This window comes from Macaca mulatta, chromosome 19 (assembly GCF_049350105.2).
Source record: "Macaca mulatta isolate MMU2019108-1 chromosome 19, T2T-MMU8v2.0, whole genome shotgun sequence".
Lineage (NCBI taxonomy): Eukaryota > Metazoa > Chordata > Mammalia > Primates > Cercopithecidae > Macaca > Macaca mulatta.
In genome coordinates, this window is record NC_133424.1 from 9,897,696 (window position 1) to 9,924,351 (window position 26,656).

The following is a 26,656-nucleotide window of genomic DNA, read 5'->3' on the forward strand; positions in this document are numbered from 1 at the left end:
TTATGTAATATGGAATATAGATTATAGATTATATATGAATATTTTATGTCCATATATTCCATACATACTTTATACATACATATATGTATGTGCGCCATGGTCCATCCCTCAATAATATATTTTCCAAAACATCAAATTTCCTTCTCTCTGTCTATTATAATATCTGCCCTGAATAATACTAACCATCTGTCTCTCCTGCCTACGTAATTCTGCCCCAACTCGTTACATGGGAAGCCTTGGTTTCCTAAAGTGTTGAGATTACAGGTGTGAGCCACTGTACCCAGCCTGATTCTGGAACTTTGTATATGCAGACTCCTCCTGCTAAAATAATATGTGTTATATACAATATATATTCCATAATATACATAACATGCATGCATATATTATTTTAGCATATATTATATAATATGCATTAACAGTACACATAATACATAATTATAATATAATAAATATAATATTATATATATTCCATTATGTAAAACATATATATAACAGAATATTATTCAGCCTTGAAATAAAAGTAGATCCTGACATTTATCACAAGATGAGTGAACCTGGAGGACATTATGCTAAGTGAAATAAGCCAGACACACACAAAAAATATTACATGATGTCGCTTATATGAAGAACCTTTTTTAATCAAGAGAGACAGCTCAAATACACAGATATAAAGAATGAGACAATGGTTATCACAGGTATGAGAGTTGGGGAAGAAATGGGGAGATGTGGGGCAAAAAATACAAAATAGCAGATACGTAGGATGAACACCACACAGGTGATGGTGATTTTACGCCCTTCCCAAGGTGTCATTCAGAGGCACGTGGTCTCCATCTGACCCTCACTGGTGATATTGATTTGATCACCTGGTCCAGATGTTGTCCAATTTCTTCGCTGTGCAATTTCTATTACTTTTTCTCCACTCCAACATATGAGCAGTTTATAGAGAGACATTTAAGGCAATGCAAATATTCTGCTCATCATGCAAATGTCCCCCAGTTGTGTCATGTAGATGACAATTCGTGCCTGATTCAACCTTTACCACTATGATGGCTACAAAATGCTGTGGGTTGTGGCTGAGAATTTGAGTCTTGAGTAGAAATTGGAGAAATATGCTGGACCGTCAGATTCCACCCGGGTACGACCGCCATGCCAATCCAAGCTTCGGAACTACAATTCCCAGCATCCTCTCCGCCCCTGCTTCCGTATTAGACGCAGCCAATGAAGTCCCGCGAGAGTTGGAAGGCGGCAGTGAAGCGGAAGCCATTACTCTGTGGAGTCGATTTCCCCAAGACACATGGGCCAAGGAGGGGTCCGCGGCGAATTATTTCGGCCTGTTGGGGACCTCTCGCGTCCCCGCGCCAGACTGGACCTGCCGTATGAACTTCTCTTCGCATCGGCGGCAGCTTCCGTCACCTCCGCTCCCCCGATCCTACTCCCAGTCGTGTAAGCCCTGCTTTCCTTAACCTTTTTCTCCCTCAGTTCCTGGGGTCACGGGAGGCCTATCTGGCGGTGAGGACTAAGAGGGTACGAGGGTCGGGGTCTAAGGAGCTCGGCAGCCAGACGAGGGGTGCGTTTAGATCTCGCGATCAGCGATATGAAACGCTGGGGACGCGAAAGATGAAATTGGACCACTGCGGCTAGTGATGAGACAGGCATTGGTCACCTGATCCTGAAAAGCCCTGAGTCTCTGGTGGGGGCGGAAAAGCCCGGCTAAAGTGAGTTCAAGAGTTTGGGGGCAGTTCAGAAGATTGGGGGGCGTCAGGATTTGGACATCGCGAGGAGAAATCACCTTCCTTCTGCGCTGTAGTCGATTTTTATCTCCTGAATGTCAGCACACAGGTGTTCTTTTTAGCACTTACCTTGAGTACCTTTTGTATTTTTAAGTCCTTCCGGTTGCACTTTTTTATTTTTTAATTTTAGTGGACTCTCTTGCAAATAGCCTATTCGTAGATTTACTATTCAGTTCAACATTTTGTTAATTAACTTGAGAGTTAGTCCAGTTATACTTATCGTGATTATTAATTTTCTCCATTGAATTTTACCGTCTTATTTTGTGGTGTGTCCTTTTCTGTGCAAATATTTTAACACTAGAAAATAGGACATACATGCAAAAAAAGTATGATCACACACACACACACTTACACACACTTAAAAGGCCAACAGTAAAGCGAATCTACAAACCAGGCCAAGAAAGAGATTATTAAATCTCAGAAAGCTGTGTGCTTCTTCTAAACTGCATCCTCCTCTCCCACCAATACTTTCTCCGTGGATTTGACTGCTTATACATCTTTTCCAGAAGATATATTTCCTAATTTTGGTAATTATTTGTGAATGAACTCAGCCGCTTCAGTATTTTTGGAAACAATGTTTTTCCATATTGATGCAAGCACACCTTTGTAATTTAGAGATTTCTAAATATCTTGTGGATGAAGTACTTACACCTAGCCATTCTTTCTCAGGAGTGTCATGGCTTAAATTCTAGTCAGTTCACCAAATTCCCATATACTGGGCCTTTGTTTTCAAGTTGTGGTGAATCTATATTTGAACTTTGATAATATTGTCATTTTTATGCCATTGGGCTGCAGTTAATTGATTTACATCATTAATTTACATGCCTTTCAATAAAGTTTTTTTTTTTTTTCTTTCTGTTTGAGACGGAGTCTCACCCTTGTAGCCCAGACTGGAGTGCAATGACAATCTCGGCTCACTGCAACCTCTGTCTCCCTGGTTCAAGCGGTTCTCCTGCCTCAGCCTCCCGAGTAGCTGGGATTACAGGCGCCCGCCACCACGCCCAGCTAATTTTTGTATTTTTAGTAGAGATGGGGTTTCAACCTGTTGGTCAGGATGGTCTCGATCTCCTAATCTCAGGTGATCCACCCACCTCGGCCTCCCAAAGTGCTGTATTACAGGAGAGAGCCACCACGTCCGGCTCAGTAAAGTTTTATAAGTACCTGCAAAAAGGATTTAGGTTGTTTTTGTTATTTATTCTTAAGAACTTTGTTTTTTGGTGCTCAGAAAATAACTTTTGTGTAGTTTGTTGGATGTTCTTCGTAGACAAGGAAACTGTACAATTCAAAACGAAAATATAAATACTTATACAGAAGATAAATTGTCTTTTTTTGTTGTTTGTTTTGTTTTGTTTTTTGTGTTTTTTTTTTTTTGGCTGAACTGGCTGGGGACTTCCATTATCATTGACTGGAGTCTGGATGGCACACTCTAGGCAGGCCTGGTTTTTTTCTGATCTAAAAGGGAATTGTCATTTGTGTCTGCGAAGGCTTTTCTTTGGAAGAGTTTTTATTAGGCAAAGGAAGCTCCCTTCTTTTCCTACTTGAGTTTTTCTTGTGAATTGCTGCAGGCTTTTAACATTTTTTTTTTTTTTTTTGCCATTATGTATCTGTTTTTTGATGTTTATTGATACATTTTCTACCTGTTTGATACAAAATCTGTATTGATACTTTTGTATCTGTTTATTGATACATTTCCAGTACCTTGAATGATGGCACTCAGTCCTGCTGTGTCATGAATGAATGAGTGAATAATATAATTTTGTTTTTTTTCCTATAGTGTGGCAAATTAAACCAATTGATTTTCTCTTGTGACATTGAATTTGTATTGGTAAATAATTTGGAAAGGACATGTTACTATTTGTTACTTTTGGCTTCGGTTTGCTAATACTTTGGTGTTTTTGGATCTATGCTTGAGTGAAATTTTCCTTTTCTGTTTCAGATTTATGCCAGCCTCATAAAATGGGATGAGAAGTGTTCTGTTTTCTAAACTCTGGAATGTTTTGCATAAGGATAGAATCATTTGTTACTTAGAACGGGAGTAGTACCTGGAAAAACCATTTGGGTCTGGAGTTTTCTTGGTGGAAAGTTTTAAAGCTATTGTTTCTGTTCTTTTAAGGGTTGCGGGGCATTCAGGTTTTTTGTGTTGTTATGATGAGTAAAATTTCTTTAGGAATTTATTTATTCCATCTGAGGTTTAAATTGTATAGTCAAAGTTGTTCATAACATACTCATATTTTTACTGCTTGCTACATTTGTAATGTTATCCACTTTTTTATTTGTAATAATTATATGTTGGTCTTTACAAAAATAAATTCCGTCAGAATGTTGTCAGTTTCCTTCTTAAAGAACTTCTGGCTTGATTGAACCACTTTATGATATATATGTTTTCTATTTTATAACTTTCTGATTGTTATCGTTTTCTTCCTTTTTGGGATGTTTCTTTCCAGTTTCTTATGTTGAATGCCTGTCACATCCCAAAGAATTGCAGTATCATACTTTATTGTATTTTAATTCTAAATATGAAATATGGCTTCTTTGGCCTGAGGATTTAGAATTTTTTCTTTTACTTTTCATTTCTGTGACTTTTTTTCTGGTTATCTTTTGGTCATTGTTGGCCATCTGCATTGCTCTGTGGTCAAGCATTTTCTGAGACAAACATGGCCCCATGAGTGGTTGGATTTTATAGTTAGGAAATGCTGTTTCATCATGTTCAATCTTCATGTACTTATTGAATTGCCTGCTTGAACTGGATTTGTGAGAGCTCTGGTGGTGGCTTCATCCATTTCTCCTTAGAGTTCTGTCCCCCTTTTTCTTTTTTAATTTTCGTGTTTTCATTTTTTTTGAGGCTGTGTTTTGTACACACACACACACACACCCACCCACCTCTTTCTGGATTTATAACTTTTTATTATGTAATACTTCATTTTTCTCTATGAGCCCTTTTGCCTTAATCTATTCTGTCTGATACTAACATTCAAACCAGCATTTTTTTTAACTTGCCTTATATATCCATTTATTTCCATTCTTATTATGTTCTGTTCTTTTTTTTTTTTTTTTTTTTTTCTTTTTTGAGGTGGAGTTTTGCTCTTGTTGCCCAGGCTGGAGTGCAATGGCATGATCTCAGCTCATTGCAACCTCCACCTCCTGGGTTCAAGTGATTCTCCTGTCTCAGCCTCCCGAGTAGCTGGAATTACAGGCACATGGCACCACGCCCAGCCGATCTTTGTATTTTCAGTAGAGATGGGGTTTCATCACATTGGTCAGGCTGGTCTCAAACTCCTGACCTCAGGTGATCCACCTGCCTTGGCCTCCCAAAGCACTGGGATGACAGGTGTGAGCCACCGCACCCGGCTCTTATTGTATTCTTATATTTTAGATGTCTCTTGTACATAGCATATAATTGGATTAATCTATTCTGTGAATATTAGTATTTTAGTTAAAGCATTTATTCCGTTAACATCTTCTGTATTTTACATTTGTCTTCTATTTTTTCTTTTCTCTAGCTTCTTTTGTGTATTTTTGTCATTCTCCTTTTTTATTTTCTGTACATTTTGGATTTACTCTATTGTTTCAGTGGTTGTTCTAAACAGTTGTTACCCATGCTTGTTCATTAAATCTAGATTTGCATATATGTTACTCTCCTGATTTACATGGTTTTCTTATGCATTTTCTTTCTTTTTTTATTGATATATCATAGTTGCACATATCGAGTTCTTTCTTTAAACCTCGGAAGAAATTATTATTGCTATTGCATACCATCATTTCTTGTTACATTATACTCACACTTTTGTCACTTTGAGCACTTCACTTGGTTCTTGCACGTTTCGGTGTGGTTCTTGCACGTTTCGGTGTAATTCTTCCACTCTTTGCTTTCATTCTTTAATTCCTTCTTTCTCCCTGACATATGTCTTTATGATTCTCTTTTCTGTGGGTTGCAAGCCCACAGGAACTTTGTTCCTTAGGAACTTTGTTTTTTGGTGCTCAGAAAACACCTCTTTTCCTCTTTCTCCGTGTTTTTCCTTCTTTCTCAGTGGACATTTTTGGTGGTAATAGAATTTTATATTTTATTTCAGAACTATGAAGATGTTCCATAATCTTCTGGCTTCCACTGTTAATGATGAGAAGTCAGCTATCAGTCTAATGTTTCTTTTTCTTCCCCCCCCCGGCCCACAAGACAGAGTCTCGCTCTTATTGCCCAGGCTGGAGTGCAATGGCGTGATCTTGTCTCACTGCAACCTCTGCCTCTTGGGTTCCAGCAATGCTTCTGCCTCAGCCTACCGAAGTCGCTGGTATTACAGGCGCATGCCACCACACTCAGCTAATTTTTGTATTTTTAGTAGACAGGGTTTCACCATGTTGGCCAAGCATTGTTTCTTGCAGGGGTAGTCTCCTTACCGGCAGCATCAGCATCACCTGGGAACTTGTTAGAAATACATACTCATAGGCCGGGCGCGGTGGCTCACGCCTGTAATCCCAGCACTTTGGGAGGCCGAGGCAGGCGGATCATGAGGTCAGGAGATCGAGACCATCCTGGCTAACACGGTGAAACCCTGTCTCTACTAAAAATACAAAAAATCAGCCGGGCATGGTGGCGGGCGCCTGTAGTCCCAGTTACTCAGGAGGCTGAGGCAGAAGAATGGCGTGAACCCGGGAGGTGGAGGTTGCAGTGAGCCGAGATCACGCCACTGCACTCCAGCCTGGGTGACAGAGCAAGACTCCGTCTCAAAAAAAAAAAATACATACATACTCATTGACCCTACACCCCAGATCTTCTAAATCAGAAACCTGGGGATGGGGCCTAGAAGTGTGAGTTTTTTGTTTTGTTTTGTTTTGAGATAGGGTCTTGCTACATTGCCCAGGCTGGTCTTGAACTCCTGCGTGCAAGTGATCCACCTGCCTTGGCCTCCCAGCGTGCTGGGATTACAGGTGTGAGCCACCATGCCCAGGCTTGCTTTGTTTCTTAATAGAGAGATATTTACAGTGTTTTAAGAAGACCTCCAGGTGACTCTGATGTAACTTAAAGTTTGAGAATTATTGCTTAAAAGGTAACTTGCCTTTTTTTCCTCTGGCTGCTGTTAAGATATTCTTTTTACCATTATCTGGTTCATTGTGCCTAAGATTTTATCTCTCTTCAATCTGTTTATATTTTCCTTCCAACATGAAAACTCTACAGCCACTATATTTTTCAGTAATTGCCTAGGCTCCTTCCCTGTCTCTCATCTGTAACTCCAGTTAGAAATGGTTCAATTCTTTATCTTCTGCCCCCGCATGGTTCTTAGCTGTATTTGTGTTCCTCAACTCTTTTTCTGTGCTTCCCTTGCATTTATTGCTACAACTAGCTTTTAAACTTCAGCTTTCGTAAAAATTTCATTTAGAGTTTGCTAAAGTACTAATACATCAGCCCACCCCCAAAGAGACTTACTTAATTGAACTGAGATATGATCTGGGTGTCAGAGTTACTTAAAGTGCTCCAGGGGACGCTTATGCAGCAGCCAATATTTAAGAAACAAATTATTATTATTATTATTATTATTATTATTGTCTGTGTGTAAACTAAAAGCTATTTACTTAGGGCTTTTGTTGTAGGTTTCCATTTTGCTTTTATTTTAGCAATTGTAATTGCCCTTTAGAAATCATAAATTTTTAATTTTCTGAATGTTAATTTCTTGCCAGCACATGAATTTGAAACATATCATCTGTCTGTACTTTGTGTTACATTTGAAATAGTTATGCGTGGAAGGTTTAATTGGAGCTCCTAGGTTGCTTGTTGGAAACAGAATTCCTACCCTGCTCCCCACCCCCTGGAACATCTCATCTAGCTGGTTGAAAGGAGGGTATGTTGATTTACTACTGTAATGCATTTCTGGACCAAGAAAATGGCATATGATGTTCTCATAACCTTTGTTGCCTTCTCTCTCTCTCTATATATATATATACACACACTCTATATATATTTTATATATACACAATATATATTATATATATACACAATATATGTTATATATACATATAATATATAATATATATACTATATATATTACATATATATTATGTATATATGTAAAATATATATATGTATTTTAAGACAGAGTCTCATTTCTGTCACCCAGGCTGGAAATGCAGTGGCATGATCTTGGCTCACTGCAACCTCCATCTGTAAGGTTCAAGTGATCCTCCCACCTCAGCCTCCCAAGTAACTGGGACTACAGGCGTGTACCACCATGCCCGGCTAATTTTTTTGTATTTTTAGTAGAAACGGAGTTTCACCATGTTGGCCAGGCCGGTCTTGAACTCCTGACTTCAAATGATCTGCCCGCCTCAGCCTCCCAAAGTGCTGAGATTACAGGCATGAGCCACCGCTCTGGGCCTATATTTACGTGAATAGCAGTGGTAGAAATAGTTCTAGCAAGGGCAGAAATATCAGTCAGTAAAAGTAACAAAAGAATTATTCTCTCTACAATATTTACATCTGCAAATTCTGAATATCCTAGGATACTGGGATTAAGTCGAATATGGGGATAAAATCAAATATTGGGAGAATTATGGTCACGAGAGAGCTCATAATGGAACAGTTTTGGGCAACGTTTGTTTTGGACCACAAACTTGATGGAGGAGGCAGATCTTCTAAAACGGAGGAGCAGGGCTGGAGCAAAGTGAGGTTTGTGAGTGCAGAGGTAGGGAGCCACTCGCTCTGAGCCAACGTGGTGTTTGTCTGACACTGGAAATACCTCCTTAAATACCACACTCTTGTCTAGCAGCCTTGGTTGCCTCATCCCAGTCCTGGCTCTGCTGAGAAAAACAGATGCCAATGAGAATAGAGTAAGATGTGTAGAAATAGAAAAATAGAACTGCTTTCACCATGCTGTAAAGAAAATCAAAGGAGAAATTAAGCAACCCCAACAGCTCTGAAAAATTAACCTGTCGGTTCTAACTTATCCATGGTGACAGCATTCTGATGCTCGTGGTTTTGTTTCATTTATCATGTAGAAACGGGGCACAACGTCTCTGAGTTCATAGATCCTACAGCTGTTCTAGACTCCCTGCTCCACATCCTGCTGGGGTTGCCTAGATGCTGAAATCTTCCTGCTTCCTTTGTATTCAGGGCCACCAGTTCTTTGAGACTCTGATACAGTTTGGATGTGTATCCCCACCCAAGTCTCGTATGGAAATGTAATTCCCAGTGTTAGAGGTGGGGCTTGGTGGGAGGCGATTGGATTATGGGGGCGGATTTCTCATGAATGGTTTAGCACCATCCCCCTTGGTACTGTACTCATGATAGTGAATGAGTTCTGCTGAGATCCGGTCATTTAAAAGTGTGTGGCACCTTCCCGCCCCTGCCCCTTGCTCTCTTGCTCCTGCTTCACCATGTGCCTTTCCTGCTTCCCTTTTGCCTTCTATGATTGGAAGCTTCCTGAGACCTCCCCAGAAGCAGATACCACTATGCTTCCTGTAGAGCCTGTAGAACTGTGAGCCAATTAAACCTCTTTTCTTATAAATTACCCAGTCTCAAGTATTTCTTTATCGCAGTGCAAGAATGGACTAATACACCATCACCCAGCACTGACAACCTCTGGAAGTGATAGAATCACTCAGGTGAGAAATTGGCCAGAAGCTCCACTCTGAGCTCTGGTTTGCATCATTGCAAAATATCAACAAGGTTCCACAGGCTTTTAATTGATGTGGGTGCACTCTCTAAGCTCCAGCCCTCTGGGCACCTTGTCTCTCCTGGAGGATGGTGGTGAATGTTGGCCCCAGGGTGTTGGGCAAAGCCATAGGACTGTGTCCTAGTACCTGGGTTACTGTTTAATTTCACAGGACCTTCTGAGGAGATCCCAGACCCCCTACATTCCATAGGCCCCTCCTTTATGGTCCTCCCAAGGTGGCATCCCCTGGGTGGCTGTCTCAGTATGAAGGCAAATGTAGATCAGCTTGCTCATCATCCATTCATTCTTTCATTCCCTACTTATTGTCTTATTTATATCAGGCACTGGAATGGTGAACAAAATAGCAGCAAAGTAAAAAGTCCCTACTTACCTGGAATGCATTTTTTAGTTGGGCACACAGGAAATCAAAACAAATAAACTACGTAGTGTGCATGGAGGAGACAGCAGAGGGATAATAATGCTTACCCAGTGTTCTGTGTGCTGTCCTACATTTCCCAGGATCCTTGGAGCTGGCAGGGGCATGTGACTAGTTCTGGCCAGTGGGCTGCGAGTGCTTCAGGGTCAAAATATAGACGACAGAATGCATAGTTGTCCAGCTTCCTGCTCATCATCTGTGACCAAGATGGCTAAGGGTGTCAGTTGGTTCAGAGACAAGTGGCATCCTTGAGCAGCAGGAAAACTTTTGACACCAGCCTGGGTAAAACAAGTGACATGAGCAAGGCATAAACTTTCCATTGTATTGAGTCTTTGAGATTTGGGCTTGTCTGTTTTTGCAGTAAAAAATAGAGCCTAATCTTACACAGAATATTACTTGGAGATTAGTGCTTTGGGGAAAAGGAAAAGGAGTGGAGAGTTGGGATTGAAAGAAGCAGGGATTTGCATTTTAAAGAGTGGCCAAGGCGCCATAGTGGGCGGATCATTTGAGGTCAGGAGTTCAGGACCAGCCTGGCCAACATGGTGAAACCCTGTCTCTACTAAAAGTACAAAAATTAGCCGGACACAGTGGAGCACACCTGTAGTCCCAGCTACTTGGGAGGCTAAGGTGGGAGAATCACTTGAACCCAGGAGGTGCAGGTTGCAGTGAGCTGAGATCGCACCACTGCCCTCCAGCCTGGGCAACAGAGCGAGACTCCATCTCTTAAAAAAGAAAAGAGTGGTCAGTGAATGCCAGATCAGGACAGGGAAAGTTGAATAAAGATCTGAAGCATGGGAGGGGGCCCGGCACACTGAGAATGTGCGGGAAACGTTTCAAGCAATGAAGCAGCAGGTGCAAAGACCCTGAGGTGGGAGCATGGCTGGCGGGGGAATGGCTGTGCACTGATGCACAGCAGTGAGGCTTGCGTGGCTTGGGTGAGGGTCCGGTGGCAGAGGGAGTTGTGAGTGAGGCGGGCAGGGATCTGGGCCCTTGGTCTGAGTGAGATGGGACACCGTCAGAGGATCTTGAACAGAGGAGCGATGTGATCTACATTTTACCCATAAAGTTACGGCTGCCATGGAAGCTAAGGGAAGTCAGGGACAGCAGCCAGGAGACCAGTTAGGAAGTGGCTGGAATGTTCTAGAAGAGAAGCAATGCCTTATGCCAAGGCAGTAGCAGTGTAGGTGGTGAGAAGCAACCAGATTTTTGGATTAAGTTTTAAAGATAAAGCTGGCAGGATTTGCTGGCAATGCAGATGTGGAGTACAGAAAAGAAAGAGGAGAGTTGAAGGTGATGACGAGCAAGGCTTTTGACTTGAGCCCCTGGGAGGCTGGAGCTGCCATCAATGTGGGGAGGCTGGCGACAGCACAGTTGTAGGTGTTTAGTGTGGGATCCTGTTGACTGTTGCAGTAGGGATACTAAGTAGCCACCTGGCTGCCACTCACTCTGAGTCATTCTGGGTGTGGCAGGTGTCAGGGAGCGGAGAGTGGCACCCACTGTAAATGAACAATTCTGTTAAGTAATTGTGAAATCATCAGTGGTCATTTTATTGTAATGATGATGGCATTTTAGAGTGAATGTTTCTTTACTGAGCCTATAGAGTTCCATACATAGCCCTATATTGAAGTCTTCAGTTTCCAGTTGAGAAAACTGAGTTGTTTTGTTTTGTTTTGTTTTGAGACAGAGTCTCACTCTGTCACCCAGGCTGGAGTGCAATGACGAGATCTCAGTTCACTGCAGCCTCTGCCTCCCGGGTTCAAGCGATTCTCCTGCCTCAGCCTCCCGAGTAGCTGGGATTACAGGCACCCACCACCATGCCCAGCTAAGTTTTGTATTTTTAATAGAGACGGGGTTTTGCCATGCTGGACAGGCTGGCCTCGAATTCCTGACCTCAGGTGATTCGCCCACCTCAGCCTCCCAAAGTGCTGGGATTACAGGCGTGAGCCACTGCGCCCAGCCGAGAAAACTGAGTTTTGATGAACCCACTCTTGGAGGGGAAGGGGCAGAACTGTGGGCTTGCATCAAAGGGGAGTCACCTGAGGCCTCAGGGACAAGCGGACCTTCACAGAAGCGCAATCAGAACCTGGGTGTCAGCACCCCCAAAGGTTGGGGGGTATTTCACAATATGGACCCATGGGAGATCGGGGAGAAGGGGCCCAGGGGAACCCTGACCTTTAGGGGCTAGGCAGAGGAGGGATCTCAAGCCAGAGTCTTCAAAAGAGCAACCGGAGATGTGAGGACAGCCTGGGACCCACAGCTGCAAGAGCAGTGGCATCCCAGGAAGAGGGAGATAGATTCATAGTGAGCAAGGTCGTGTGTCAGGAGGTCAGGCAGAGGAAGGGTCAAGATGTGCTGTCAAGGGTTCCCACGTAGGGGACTGTATAGGTGACATAGGTCATTTTGAGAGGCAACAAGATGTGGCTCTGCAGTCGCATCTGCCAGGTTCACAACTTCCACCTATGACCTTAACCAAGTGACTCGGTCCCTTGGTGCCTTATTCTCTGGGTACTTGAGAATAATTCTGGGAGGTTGCGAGGATTAAATAGGAGTGGCCCTGGAAAGACTCAGGAGAATGTCTCGTACCTTGTACGCCGTAAACACTACACATGTTGTTATCTGTAGAACTGGCATTAATGTTGGTGGGGAGAGGTGGAATGGGACCTGCAGAAGCTTGTTAGTTGAGCATGAATGAATGAATGGGAGGTGAGGATGGAGGTACTGCACCTCAGTGACTGAGCCTCTGTCACCCGCTCTCCCCCTCCTCAGCAGTGATTCAATGTTGGAACCTAAAGGCACAATGACCGGGAAAGGGCTTTGTAAAAAGAAAGAAAGCGTCATGCATCTTCCAGTTGGCCCAAGCTCAAATTTGGTGTTGAATAATGAATCCCCAAAGCAGAGTTTATACATTAAAACACGCTTCATATATTATTGTTTTGAAATGTTTCTGAGTATCTAAAACAATTCCAACAGCAGAAGTATTCATTGATGTCGAGAAAGATTGTTATAACCCTGGTAATGTTTCAAAGTAGAGATATTGATTATTGACCTGAGTCAGATGTTAAAGTAGCAGCATCACGGTGCTTACCTCAGTGCAGTTATGCGAGTCGCAGCGGAAACCGCACAGAGGAGACAAGTCCATACAAAGCAAATTAAAACCCCTCCCGAGGTGTGGGCCACCATACCTCGCCAATTTATTGTGGTTTTGATGTTATATCCTTAACGACTGATGCTGTTAATCGTCTTTTCATGTGTTTACAGTTCATTTGTATATATTTGAAGAAATGTCTGTTCTGTTCTAGTCCCCTGCACACTTTTTTATTGGATTATCTTTGTTGTTGAGTTTATAATGGTACTAAATCCCTATCGCATACATGATTTCCAAATATTTTCTACCATTCTGTGTCTCATTCACTTTCTTGATAATGTCCTTGACGTTAATTCTAAATGTTTGGTAGGGTTTGCCAGTGAAGCCACTTGGTCCTGGACTTTTTTTTTTTTTTTTTTTTCCTCTGAGAGCAGTCTTGCTCTTGTCCCCCAGGCTGGAGTACAATGGTGTGATCTCGGCACACTGCAACCTCCACCTCCCAGGTTCAAGTGATTCTTCTGCCTCAGCCTCCTGAGTAGCTGGGATTACAGGCGCCTGGCACCACGCCCAGCTAATTTTTGCATTTTTAGTAGAGACGGGGTTTCACCATGTTGGCCCAGCTGGTCTCGAACTCCTGACCTCAGGTGATCTGCCCATCTCGGCCTCCCAAAGTGCCGGGATTACAGGTGTGAGCCACCACGCCTGGTGGTCCTGGACTTTTTATTTAATGGCTTTTGATGACTGACTCAGTCTCTTGTTATAGGTCTCTCAATTTTCTTTTTCTTCTAGAGCTTGTTTGGGTATGTTTCAAGGAATTTGATACATCTAGAGCAGTGGTCCCCAAGCCCTGGGCCACAGATGGGTACTGGTCCCTGGCCTTTTAAGAACCAGGCCCTGCAGCAGGAGGTGAACGGAGGGCAAGTGAGTGAAGCTTCATCTGTATTTACAGCAGCTCCCTATCGCTCACATTACCACCTGAACTCCACCTCCTGTCAGATCGGCAGCAGCATTAGATTCTCATAGGAGTGCAAACCCTATTGTGCACTGCACATGTGAGGGATCTAGATTACACACTGCTTATGAAAATCTAATGCCTGATGATCTGTCAGTGTCTCCCATCACCTCCAGATGGGACCATCTAGTTTCAGGAAAACACACTCAGGGCTTTCACTGATTCTACATTGTGGTGAGTTGTATAATTATTTTACCATATATGACAATGTAATAATAATAGAAATAAAGTGCACACTGCTAGTGTAGATAATCTAATGTGTTGGTACATAATTGTTCATGGCATTCTCTTACAGCCCTTTCAATTTCTGTAAGGTTGGTAGTAATGTCCCACTTCCACTGATGATTTTAGTTACTTGCATCTTTTTTTGTTAGTAATTCTAGCTGTAGTTTTGTCACTTTTGTTGATCTTTTTGAAAGAACCAACTTTTGTTTTCATTAATTCTCCTTCTGTTCTCTATTTCATTTATCTCTGCTTTAATCTTATGTCTTTACTTTTGCTTTCCCTAGTTTTAGTGTATCAAAGTAGTTTTTTTGTGTGTGTTTTTTGTTGTTGTTGGTTTTTTGTTTGTTTGTTTTTGTTTTGTTTTTTTTTTGAGACGGAGTCTCGCTTTGTTGCCCAGGCTAGAGTGCAATGGTGTGATCTCGGCTCACCTCAACCTCCACCTCCCTGTTTCAAGTGATTCTCCTGCCCTAGCCTCCCAAGTAGCTGGGATTACAGTCATGTGCCACCATGCCCAACTAATTTTTTGCATTTTTAGTAGAGACGGGGTTTCTCTATGTTGGTCAGACTGGTCTCGAACTCTTGACCTCAGGTGATCCACCCACCTCGGCCTCCCAAAGTGCTGGGATTACAGGCGGGAGCCACTGCACCTGACTGGAACTGGTTATCGTATGAGATGTCTTACTGGTGGCTTTTCCTAGGCAAAGGGAATACGATGTCGAGTTCCTGCTGGAACTTAAGTGTTAGAGATGGGGATTCAAGTTAAATGAGCGGGTGTGATTACCTGGGCAAAGCATGAGGCATGCAGAGGAATGGTGGCTCTTGAGTGGAATCAGCCTTTAGTGGTGAAAGAGGACCTCTGGTCAGATGATCCAGAGTAGCAGGGAAAGAACCAGGAGACAGTTGTAGAGGAGCCAAGAATAGAGAATTATTCTCAAAGAAAATAGACACCAAATTTTGGTGAGAATCTAAGACTGAAGTGCATTTACTGGATTCACTGACACAGGAGTAAATTGTATTTTCTGTGAGGATGGGGATGATGGTAGTGGATGCTGGGTGTACTGAATTGGGAGATGGTGAATATAAACTGCTCCTAAGTTTTTGCTTGGAAGAGGGCACTAAGGGGAGACAGGGCAGGCCTTGGTTTCAAGATGGGATAGACTTGAGCACGTGGCCATGCATGGGAAATTGTCTAGCAGGAGAGAAATGAGGCTGAAAGTAAAGGAGAGCCAGGTAGTGTGAGGGTCCAGAGAAGGGGATGGGCCTGGAGCAGATTTGAAAGAATTGCCTCAAGAAGGGAGGGCAGACATCTGTTTGTCTGTCATAGAAGGAAAGGAGGAGGTCATAGATCAGTTGTGAGAAGAATATTTAAATAACTAGAAGCAAGAAGGTAAGAAAGCCTCATTTTTTTTTTCTTTTTTTTAAGCAGCGTTTAATATATGTTCAAGACAATGCACTGGTCTGTCTTAGGTGATCAGTTTGGATTTTTGACAATTGTGTACACTGTATATCTGAAAATAAATAACATTTTATCACCCTAGAAAGTTCCCTTTGCTTCTTTCAGTCTATCCCTGTCTTGTGATCCTCCAATGAAGCAATCTTGTTTTTGTTTTGTTTTTTTCAATCCTATCAACTTAAATACGTTTTGCCATCATGGACATCATATTATTGCAATCAGAGCAGTTCTTGTGTGTTCAGCTTCTTTGGGCCAGCATCGTAGGGATTTCTCCATGTTGTGTGTCTGCATAGTTTCTTTTTATTGCTGAGTAGTATTCCATTCTGTAAACATATTGCAATTTGTATTTCCATTCTCTGGTTGATAGATGTTTAGATCGTTTACAGTGTTTGGCTGTTAGGAATCAGACTAACACAGACATTTTTGTATGAGTCTTTGTGGATATAAATTGTTTGAAATTTCTCTTATATAAATATCTAGGAGCAGAATTGGTGGGTCAGACAGATGGTGTGCTTGTTAAAAACTGCCGAAGTGGGCCGGGCACGGTGGCTACACCTGTAATCCCAGCACTTTGGGAGGCTGAGGCGGGTGGATCACAAGGTCAGGAGATCGAGACCATCCTGGCTAACACGGTGAAACCCCGTCTCTACTAAAAATACAAAAAAAATTAGTCAGGTGTGGTGGCAGGCACCTGTAGTCCCAGCTACTCGGGAAGCTGAGGCAGGAGAACGGTGTGAACCCGGCAGGCGGAGCTTGCAGTGAGCTGAGATCACACCACTGCACTCCAGCCTGGGCGACTGAGCAAGACTCCATCTCAGAAGAAGAAAAAAAAACTGCCAAATTGTTTTCCAAAGCAGTTGAACTATTTCACAGTCCCACCATCGGGATGTGAGAGTTGCCAGTGTGTCCCAAACTCAGCAGCATTTCGTATTGGTTGTCTTTTTTATTTTGGCCGCTCTAGTTTTAATGTGCATTTCTCTAATTACTGTGAGGTTCAGCACCCTTGGATGTGATTCTTACTGGTTTTGTGAAATGTCTGTTTATTAATTAAAGTCGTTTGCCCCTTTTGTTGGGTCAATGTTCTTTTTTTCTTGCTGTTTTGGAGGAGTTCTTTTTATTTTTTCCAATAAACCTTTTGTACTCCTGTGTAGGAGTTCTTTAATCTGAACATGAATTCTTTTTCAGGTGTATGCATTGCAGATATTTTTTCCCAATCCATGGTTCACTGTTCACTGTTCATTTTTCTTTTTTCTTTTTTTTTGTTTTTATTTTTTCTTTGTATTTTTTCTGTTTTTAGAGACAGAATCTCACTCTATTGCCCAGGCTGGAGTACATGATCATAGCTCACTGAAAATGTTCTGTATGAATTTATAAGTGCCTGATTCATCTCAAAAGATTTTTAAATTCAGATTCAGTGAGTGGAGGAGGTGGCCATTAGGGAGCAAGTTGGCAGAAGCATAGGTGGCCGCGAATCTCTGAAGCGAGAGAGTTGATGTGAGAAGAAGGTTGCATGGGAGACTTTGCCCAGAGAGCAGATTTCCAAACCATTGCCTGTGAGGTGAGGCTGACTCTAGTGATGATGCCGTCCAGGCCGTGGCCCAAGGATGTATATATTGGTGTGGAATGTGGGTGCAAAGGGCATTGGAGTTTGGAACTCATGGTTGGCCCTGGGTGGACCATCTTCATGGATAGAGCCGTCCTAAGTGATCGCAGGCCTTGAAAGTAAAGGAAGAGCAGAAGTCTAGGACCAGAGTGTTTAACGAGTGAGGGGGTTTCACAGAGCCGTGCTTGGTGGCAAATCACTTAGGAAGAGTAATTCTGAACCCACTTACAGCAGATCAGGGGCTGTCCCCCCACCACATTGCTGGGAGAGTTTACCCAAGTAAGATAAAAGTCCAGGATCAGGCAGCTCTTGCTGCTCAAAAGAGGAAATGCCAAAAAACAAAACTGGGAGTTTTCTTCGGTGAGCAGGAGAGACAGATAGCCTTTGACTACTCCCAGTGTTCTTTCATTTGCTACAGATGCCAGCTTGGAGAGTCACATGAGAGCAAGAGAGTAGCTTCCTGGTTGTCCCGGTGCCCTGCTCAGGCAAATTGACCGCCATTCTCTGAGGATGGCAGCTCTGTCCCCCACATTTGGTAAGTTCTTGGGTCAGTGCATGCCCTGAGAAAGTGAGCATAAGAGGCCCCTGCCACTTGATGGGGTGCAAGATACGTGCACCATAGAGGGCTTCTGGGAGAGGATGGGCGAGTGGAAAAGGGGTGGGAACAGAGCCCCAGCAACCACCCCAGTGACTGTGTCTGCTGAGGGTCTTGGTGGGTCTGGGGGCGGGGGAGTGTCTGTGTCATTGATGCGTGATGAGGATGCAGGTAATGGGTAACCCTGCGTTATCCCATTTATTATTTTGATTAACTTCAGCAAGGTCACAACTAGCTCTCAGAGCTTGCCTATTTCTTCACTCCTGGGCTGGGACTGTGTCACTTCTTAGGAGTACGTAGCCCACCACCCTCTTTCTGTTTTTGGTGGAACAGGGCTGCTCTGACTTGTTATGAAACTGATGTGTGCAAGAGAGGTGGGGGGAGGAAGAGAGAGAGAGGATTGAGGATATAAACACTCAGAGTCAGTGTGGAGCAGTTTCCTGGTTTGCAAGTGTTGTATTATGAGGCAGGGTGGGCTCTGATTCTCATGAACCCTCTTTTCTCCTCCAGCCACGTCCACCCAGGACTCCACCTGTCTCCAGGAGTCAGAATTTCCTCTTTCTTCAAAAGACCGTTCCTGTCCCCAGAATTTGGACCTGTTTGCGTGCAGTGGTCTGGAGCCTCACACGCCCAGTGTTGGTTCTCAGGTGCACTAAGATCTCTGGGTCCCTAAAGCGGGAGAGGCACTTCCTAAAGCACCCCACCAGTGCATGCTGGAATTCTTTCAGAGCTTCGTCTCAGGCGATGGATGCCAGAACGGGGCCCAAGAGAAAGCCAAGGAATATTGGGGCTGTCTTGGTGTTGGGGAAGTGATTTATGTAGCACCTGTCTCCCTCATGCTTGCAAAATGCTCAGGCCCATGCTCAACCCCAGAGACGGGGGGAAATAAAGCGAAAAGCTCTCGGAGTGGGTTAGAAGCGGAGGGAGATGAGTCCCTTGTCAGGGTTGCATTTGAAGTGACGGGACAGGACAAGACGGCCTCATCAGGGAGAGAGGATTTCTGAGGACTGTCGCCTGGAGGAAATGTTGAGCCCCATAGCAGGCCATCTGGAAATCCTGTGTTGGGTCTCTTATGCCCGGTCTTTAGCCTCAGCCATCTTACCATGAACACCATTAGGCTGGTTCCTTGCTGACCCCAAGTTTGTGTGGCGTTTCAGGAATCGGTGACTTTCCAAGATGTCGCCGTGGACTTTACCGAGAAGGAGTGGCCCTTGCTGGATTCTTCTCAGAGAAAACTGTACAAAGATGTAATGCTGGAGAACTACAGCAACCTCACTTCACTGGGTAAGGCCAGTGCCATTTCTCCACTTATTCATCCATGAATTAGATGTTTTTGTTTGAGTATGTTCTGTGACCCAGGAACGATGCAGGGGTTCAGAACACAGCCGTGAACAAGCAGCCCCAGCACCCATGCTCATGGGGCCTCTCCTGGGTATTGAGGCCCGTCCATCGCAGGGACCTTGGGGGTTCTCGGTGCGTGTCTGAGCTTGGGCATGGGCTTCTGAGATACGAAATCCCCACTCTTTTAGAGGATCAATGTGTGGGTATTTGTGATCTTATTTCCTATTTCATTTTTTTTTTTTTTTTTAATTTATTTTTGGTGATGAAGGAGTCTCACTGTGTTGCCCAGACTGATCTTGAACTCCTGGCTACAGGCACGAGCCACCATGCCTAGCCTGCGGTTTTGTTTTCTATCAATCAAAAACTTTTACTGTATCCCTTAGAAATTCTGGCACCACCACTTTGCTGCTCCTAAGTCAGACTTGTCCACCCTCAGAACACTGAAGACCCAAGTGTTGAGCCCAGGCTAATGGAACTGGTTGTCCTCTGCACGGCCCTCCCTCAACCTGTGTCTTTCCCATGAGTGTAGGGTATCAGGTCGGCAAACCCAGCCTCATCTCACACTTGGAGCAGGAGGAGGAGCCGAGGACAGAGGAGAGGGGCACTCACCAGGGCGCTTGTGCAGGTGAGCGAGCCCCAGGCGAACAGCGGTGCTGTGACTCTACCTCTATTCAGTGACTGGGGTGGAGGGAGGTAGGTTAGGGAGTGTCATCCAGGGAAACTGAGAGAGGTTCTTTCCCTCTTTTTGCCCATCCATTCTCTGACAAATCTTTTGGTCCACACACTCCTTCATCTTTGACTTTCACATTCCCATCATTGGGCTCTTTGTCCCATTCTTTCATATTTGATATTCCTGATCATCCTCTTTCTGTCATTATCAACATCTATCAGAATTGCCTTAAATTTCTTTTTTTTTTTTTTTTTTTTTTTTTTGAGACAGAGTCTCACTCTGTTGCCAGGCTGGAGTGCAGTGGCTCACTGCCACCTCTGCCTCCTAGGTTCAAGTGATTCTCGTGCCTCAGCCTCCAGAGTAGCTGGGACTACAGGCATGACGCCACCATGCCCAGCTAATTTTAGTATTATTAGTAGAGATGGGGTTTCACCACGTTGGCCAGGCTGGTCTCGAAAACCTGACCTCAGGTGATCCACCCGCCTCATCCTCCCAAAGTTCTGGGATTACAGGCATGAGCCATCGCGCCAGGCCTGAATTGACTTAAATTTCTACCCCCGGCATTGCCAAGTATCTCACATGACCAGATTTTTTAACAATTGCTTTTGCATCACTTTTCCTTACATAGCCCTAGGATCTGCCAAGAAATCCACGTGTCATTGCACTGTCATCCCACCATTTTCCTTTTCCAACAAATTAATACTTTTCCAATTTGTTTCAGATTGGGAGACTCCATCTAAAACCAAGTGGTCACTTCTTATGGAAGATATTTTTGGGAAGGAAACGCCCAGTGGTGTGACAATGGTAAGATTTCCTTGGGATCATTCTGGATCTTCCTTCCACATCTGAGGAGACTGGGGCAGCCTAGGTTAGAAAAGCAGTTCAAACACCAGGGCAAGCAGCTTTCCTCCAAGGAAACTGTGTTTCGGAGACATTGGGCATTACCAAGTTGGGGACAACCCTAAACCTAACAGACTACTTCACCTAAAGTGCCTCTGAACAAAGATTTTTATAGCTATGTCTCAGATATTGAGTGTTGGGGCTCAATGCAGTTTTTGTTTTATTTTATATTTATGTTGTACACTTACATATCAATTCAGTTTTGGTGGTGTTTATTTATTTTTTGGGGGGCAGAAAGAGTCTCGCTCTTGTTGCCCAGGCTGGAGTACAGTGGCACCATCTTGGCTCACTGCAACCTCTGCCCCCCAGGCTCAAGCCATCCTCCCACCTCAGCCTCCTGAGCAGCTGGGACTATAGGTGTGTGCCACCACACTTGGCTAATTTTTCTATCTTTCGCAGAGATAGGATTTCACCATGTTGCCCAGGCTGGTCTTGAACTCCTGGCCTCAAGCAATCTACCTGCATTGGTCTCCCAAAGTGCTGGGATTATAGACTTGAGCCACCACACCCAGCCTTAATTCAGTGTGTTTTTCTTGTTTGTTTGTTTTTTGAGACAGAGTCTTGCTCTTGTCACCCAGGCTGGAGTGCAATGGCACCATCTCAGCTCACTGCAATCTCTACCTTTCAGGCTCAAGTGATTCTCCTGTGCCACCCTCTCCAGTAGCTGGGATTACAGGTGCGCACCACCATGCCTGGCTAATTTTTGTATTTTTAGTAGAGATGGGGTTTCACCATGTTACCCAGGCTGGTCTTGAACTCCTGACCCCAGGTGGTCCACCTGCCTTAGCCTCCCAAAGTGCTGGGATGCCAGGCTGGAGCCACCGCACCCAGGGTCAATTCAATCTTTTTTTTTTTTTTTTTTTTTTTTTTTTTTTTTTTTTTGAGACGGAGTCTCACTCTGTCGCCCAGGCTGGAGTGCAGTGGCCGGATCTCAGCTCACTGCAAGCTCCGCCTCCCGGGTTTACGTCATTCTCCTGCCTCAGCCTCCCGAGTAGCTGGGACTACAGGCGCCCGCCACCTCGCCCGGCTAGTTTTTTGTATTTTTTAGTAGAGACGGGGTTTCACCGGATTAGCCAGGATGGTCTCGATCTCCTGACCTTGTGATCCGCCCGTCTCGGCCTCCCAAAGTGCTGGGATTACAGGCTTGAGCCACCGCGCCCGGCCTAATTCAATCTTAAACAGTGAAGAAATGCCATACGCCAAAAGCTTTGAAAAAGTAACATACGTGGGCCGGGCGCCGGTGGCTTACGCCTGTAATCCCAGCACTTTGGGAGGCTGAGGCGGGTGGATCACGAGGTCAGGAGAGTGAGACCATCCTGGCTAACACAGTGAAACCCCGTCTCCACTAACAAAACAAAAAATTAGCTGGGCGCGGTGGTGGGCCCCTGTAGTCCCAGATACTCAGGAGGCAGGAGAATGGTGTGAACCCGGGAGGCGGAGCTGCAGTGAGCCAAGATTGCGCCACTGCACTCCAGCCTGGGCGACAGAGCGAGACTCCGTCTCAAAACAAACAAACAAACAAAAAAACAGAACAAAAAGTAACATACGTGGCGCCTTGTGGCCTGGCATTCACCTGTTGTCTTTGATGGAGCTCAAACGGGGTAGGGACAACATGTCCGCCCGGCAGATGGTGACAGCTCTAGTCATAGTAATGCGCTTCTATCTGTTCACAGCAGTGTATGTGGGGATGAGGCTTAGGGTTGCAATGAATATGAGAATTGCCTTAACACTCATGTCTTAACCAACAGGAAAGAGCCGGTCTTGCAGAGAAGTCCACCGAATACGCTCACTTGTTGGAAGTCTTCGGCATGGGCCCCCATCTCACTCAGCCAATGGGAAGGCACGCTGGCAAGAGGCCCTATCACCGCCGCGACTACGGGGTAGCGTTCAAGGGCAGGCCGCACCTCACTCAGCACGTGAGCATGTACGACGGGAGAAAAATGCACGAATGTCATCAGTGCCAAAAAGCCTTCACCACGAGCGCGTCCCTCACACGGCACAGGAGAATCCACACGGGGGAGAAGCCTTACGAGTGCAGCGACTGCGGGAAAGCCTTCAACGACCCTTCCGCCCTTAGGAGCCACGCAAGAACTCACCTCAAAGAGAAGCCCTTTGACTGCAGTCAGTGTGGAAATGCATTCCGGACCCTCTCGGCCCTGAAAATCCACATGAGAGTCCACACTGGCGAGAGGCCTTACAAGTGTGATCAGTGCGGGAAGGCGTACGGCCGGAGCTGCCACCTCATTGCACACAAGAGAACCCACACCGGAGAGAGGCCCTACGAGTGTCACGACTGTGGGAAGGCTTTCCAGCATCCCTCCCACCTCAAAGAGCACGTGCGGAATCACACGGGGGAGAAGCCCTACGCGTGCACGCAGTGCGGCAAAGCCTTCCGCTGGAAGTCGAACTTTAATTTGCACAAGAAGAACCACATGGTGGAGAAGACCTACGAATGTAAAGAATGCGGGAAATCCTTTGGCGACCTCGTGTCCCGGAGGAAACACATGAGAACTCACATCGTCAAGAAACCCGTGGAATGTCGGCAGTGCGGGAAGACCTTCCGAAACCAGTCCATCCTTAAGACTCACATGAACTCTCACACTGGAGAGAAACCATACGGGTGCGATCTCTGCGGGAAAGCCTTCAGCGCGAGTTCCAACCTCACGGCACACAGGAAGATACACACGCAGGAGAGACGCTACGAATGCGCCGCCTGCGGCAAAGTCTTCGGTGACTATTTATCCCGGCGGAGGCACATGAGCATTCACCTGGTAAAGAAACGCGTGGAGTGTAGGCAGTGTGGCAAGGCCTTCAGGAACCAGTCAACGCTGAAGACGCACATGCGAAGCCACACGGGGGAGAAACCGTACGAATGCGATCACTGTGGGAAGGCCTTCAGCATAGGCTCCAACCTGAACGTGCACAGGAGGATCCACACTGGGGAGAAGCCCTACGAATGCCTTGTCTGCGGGAAAGCCTTCAGCGACCACTCATCCCTCAGGAGCCACGTGAAGACTCACCGGGGAGAGAAGCTCTTTGTGTCGTCTGTGTGGAAAAGGCTCCAGTGAGCGCGCCTGCTTGAAAGACAGGATGACTCAGACCGGAAACAGACCTCGTGGGTGCAAGAGGAAGCCTCTGTGAGCTCGCACATTACTGGGCGCAAAAGAATCCACGGAACCTGGGAGAAGTCCAATTCCTGTAAAAACTGTGGGAAGACGAGGCGTTCTCATCCCATAAGAGGTTTGTGAGAACTCACGCTGGGGGTGAAAATGTACGTCTGTAGCAAGGAGAAGCCTTCAGGGTACATTCGGCTCTTAACAAACACGGGAGGACTTAATGGCAGCTTGGCATGTAATGTCAAAATCCCAGCTTGGCATTTAATGTCAAAATGACTTCAGACCACTTCTAGCCTTCTGGGTCCGTGAGTAATAATAAGCACACTAGGGAGCATCTCTGTAAATGCAGTGGCTGGGGAACCCCTTCTAGTCTCACTGGAGTCCTCATGACAGAAATCAGACTGAAGAGAGAAATCAGTCAAGTAAGGAACGTGGGAAGGTCATGAACGGGCCGCAAACCACGGCCAGCTGCCTGTCTCCGTATGGTTTGCCAGCTAACAATAGTGGTTCCACCTTTAAGGAGGAAGAATGTGTGATAGAGAACATTTGTGACCAGTGAAGTCTGAAATACTTCCTGTCATCTGCCCCTTTCCAGAAAAACCTGGCCGACCCTTGGTCTACAGCATGGGTTCTCAGCCGGGCGGAGATTTGGCTGTCCAGGCGTCATTTGGCAATGTCTAGAGACATTTTTGGTGGTTAGAACTGGGGGAAGATACTCCTGACTTGTAGTAAGAAGACATCAGGATGCTGCTAAGTCCCCTCCAGTGCACAGGAGCCCCCCACAACGAAGAATTCGTGCCCCCGAACGTCACCGTTGCTGAGGTTGAAAATAATCATGCAGTCATTCCTCAATTACTGCCTGCAGCAACCCCTCTGTTTTTATGAATCTTGTGAGCACTTACGCTAGGAGAAATTCTTTTGCAAAACTTTTAACATACAATTAGCGCTGATAATTCCTATGTGGAAATGATTCCAGCCATGGTCCCCTCACTTGTGCATGTGAACATTCTCACTGGGAGAGAAGCCCCAGTGAGATTTTCCGGTGAATACGGGATTGCACTTACTCTTTCATCATGGAAACAGAGCCCCAAGAGAAGCCCCAGTGAGATTTTCTGATGAATACGGGATTGCGCGTACTCTCTCATCATGAAAACGGAGTCCCGCTCATAAATTTTTCATCTTTATTTTTAAGGTTACACTCCTCTAAATAACCCTTAAGCCTCATCAAGAAAGGTTTGTATATAGTATTTTTACTATAGCTTCATCCTTGATAATGTCCTAATTTCCTTTTGGACAACGCCCTTGACTAATGGCATATTTAGATCTGTGTGACATGGGGCTACTTCTCAGTACCCGTTTGTTACTGGTACCTGATGCACACGGATTGCGACCAGAGCACGATGCCTCCGTGAAGTGGTGGCATGTTTGCAGCCTGCTGTCCAGCCAAGAGTGAGAGATACATCTAGTGGCTTCCCTGGTATCCACTCTTATCTTTTTCCATTATCAAGAGAATCCAGGTTCTGTCAGATTAGTAAAGTGTGCTAATCTAAATTTTAAAAAATCTCTTACAGGTTTTCTTGCAGCTAGTACCATCCATGTCCCACAGCCCTGGCCACTGACAGATCAGCAGATGTCCCCACGTGGGCTTCTGAGAAAGCTCTTGAACAGGGGTCATTCTTAAACCTGAATTCCTCCCCGTATGTTTTGTTCTTTGCTTTACCCCCTACTTTTCACCTTGCAAAGAGATCCAGTACCTAGTATTGGAAGATCCCCCTTATGACCGTGCGGATGAAAGCCAGTCTAAGGAAGTGACTGCAGAAAGCTCACAGTGACCCTGGCCTTCCCCGTGGCTTCTTTGAGTGTCTGCACCAGCCCTGGACTTCCAGACTTCTCTCACATCAGAAAAAATAAAACTGATTATTGGTTTAAGCTGCTATGGCTATTTCATTGTTTTTCTTTTAAATTTATTTATTTTGAGATGGGGGGTCTCCCTATGTTGCCTTCAAGTGATTCTCCTGCCTCAGCCTCTGAGTAGCTGGGACTACAGGCGCCCGCCACCACACCCAGCTAGTTTTTGTATTTTTAGTAGAGACAGGGTTTCACCATGTTGGCCAGGATGGTCTCAATCTCTTGACCTCGTGATCCTCCCACCTCGGCCTCCCAAAGTGCTGGGATTACAGGCGTGAGCCACCACACCCGGCCCATTGGTGAGTTGTATAACTACTACCTAAACATGTGGGTAGAATATGTATATTTTTAATTGTGGGATATCGGTTTTTTCATCCGGTTACACCGATCTTTCACATTGTATTTCAACTCTTTGTTTATATTTTCTTGACTTAGAGATATATTAGTTTTCACAAAAGCTCAAGGTGACAGGTACTGTCAGCATCTCTGTTTTGCATATGGGGAATCTGAGGCAAGAAAGTTGAAGTGTACTTGTCTGAGGTCAGCCTGTTAGCTGGTGGCAGTGTTTGCCTTTGATCCCTGTTGTCTGCCTCCGGAGCTTATACCTCCTTTATGCCCGGTGCAGGCACGGTTTTGTGGTCTCCAGGGTCTATAGCAGTGATTGCAGATTTTTGCCCTGGTGGTGCTTACTTTCTATTTGGGGTGGGGCACCTGATAAACCAGTAAATATATTGTGTATCAGATGGTGGTAAATGCAGTGGAAACAACTATGGTGATGAGAGGCAGCATGTGGGTTGAAGGAAGCTATCGGGTGGGTAGGGAAAGCCTGGGATTGAAGCAGAGATGTCAAGGAACTGGAAGCATGCGCCCTTAATCTGGGGA

General features: G+C 45.0%; 1 protein-coding gene across 6 annotated transcripts; it reads left to right on the forward strand.

Annotated features, from left to right (window-relative positions):
- Positions 1-1,244: 1,244 nt before the first annotated feature.
- On the forward strand, positions 1,245-25,800 carry ZNF317 (zinc finger protein 317). Of its 6 annotated transcripts, none has more exons than XR_013408828.1 (8): positions 1,245-1,443; positions 17,663-17,779; positions 18,350-18,486; positions 18,997-19,123; positions 19,564-19,805; positions 20,572-20,654; positions 22,499-25,343; positions 25,438-25,800. XR_013408828.1 is itself a non-coding variant. In XM_015122770.3 (7 exons), the coding sequence occupies exons 5-7, from the start codon at positions 19,700-19,702 to the stop codon at positions 23,816-23,818; spliced, it is 1,509 nt and encodes a 502-aa protein (XP_014978256.1). In that variant the 5' UTR covers positions 1,245-1,443; positions 17,663-17,779; positions 18,350-18,486; positions 18,997-19,123; positions 19,564-19,699; the 3' UTR covers positions 23,819-25,800. The 6 variants fall into 6 exon arrangements, 3 of the variants coding, with proteins under 3 accessions (XP_014978256.1, XP_014978254.1, XP_014978255.1); XR_003725243.2 differs by having other exon boundaries at positions 19,710-19,805; XR_013408827.1 differs by lacking the exon at positions 19,564-19,805.
- Positions 25,801-26,656: the final 856 nt, after the last annotated feature.

Coding starts and splice junctions, on each gene's coding strand:
- ZNF317 (XM_015122768.3), top strand. CDS start 17,755: ATGGCAGCTCTGTCCCCCACATTTG. Junction 17,780..18,349: donor AGCTCTGTCCCCCACATTTG/GTAAGTTCTTGG, acceptor TTTCTCCTCCAG/CCACGTCCACCCAGGACTCC. Junction 19,124..19,709: donor CAGCAACCTCACTTCACTGG/GTAAGGCCAGTG, acceptor CCATGAGTGTAG/GGTATCAGGTCGGCAAACCC.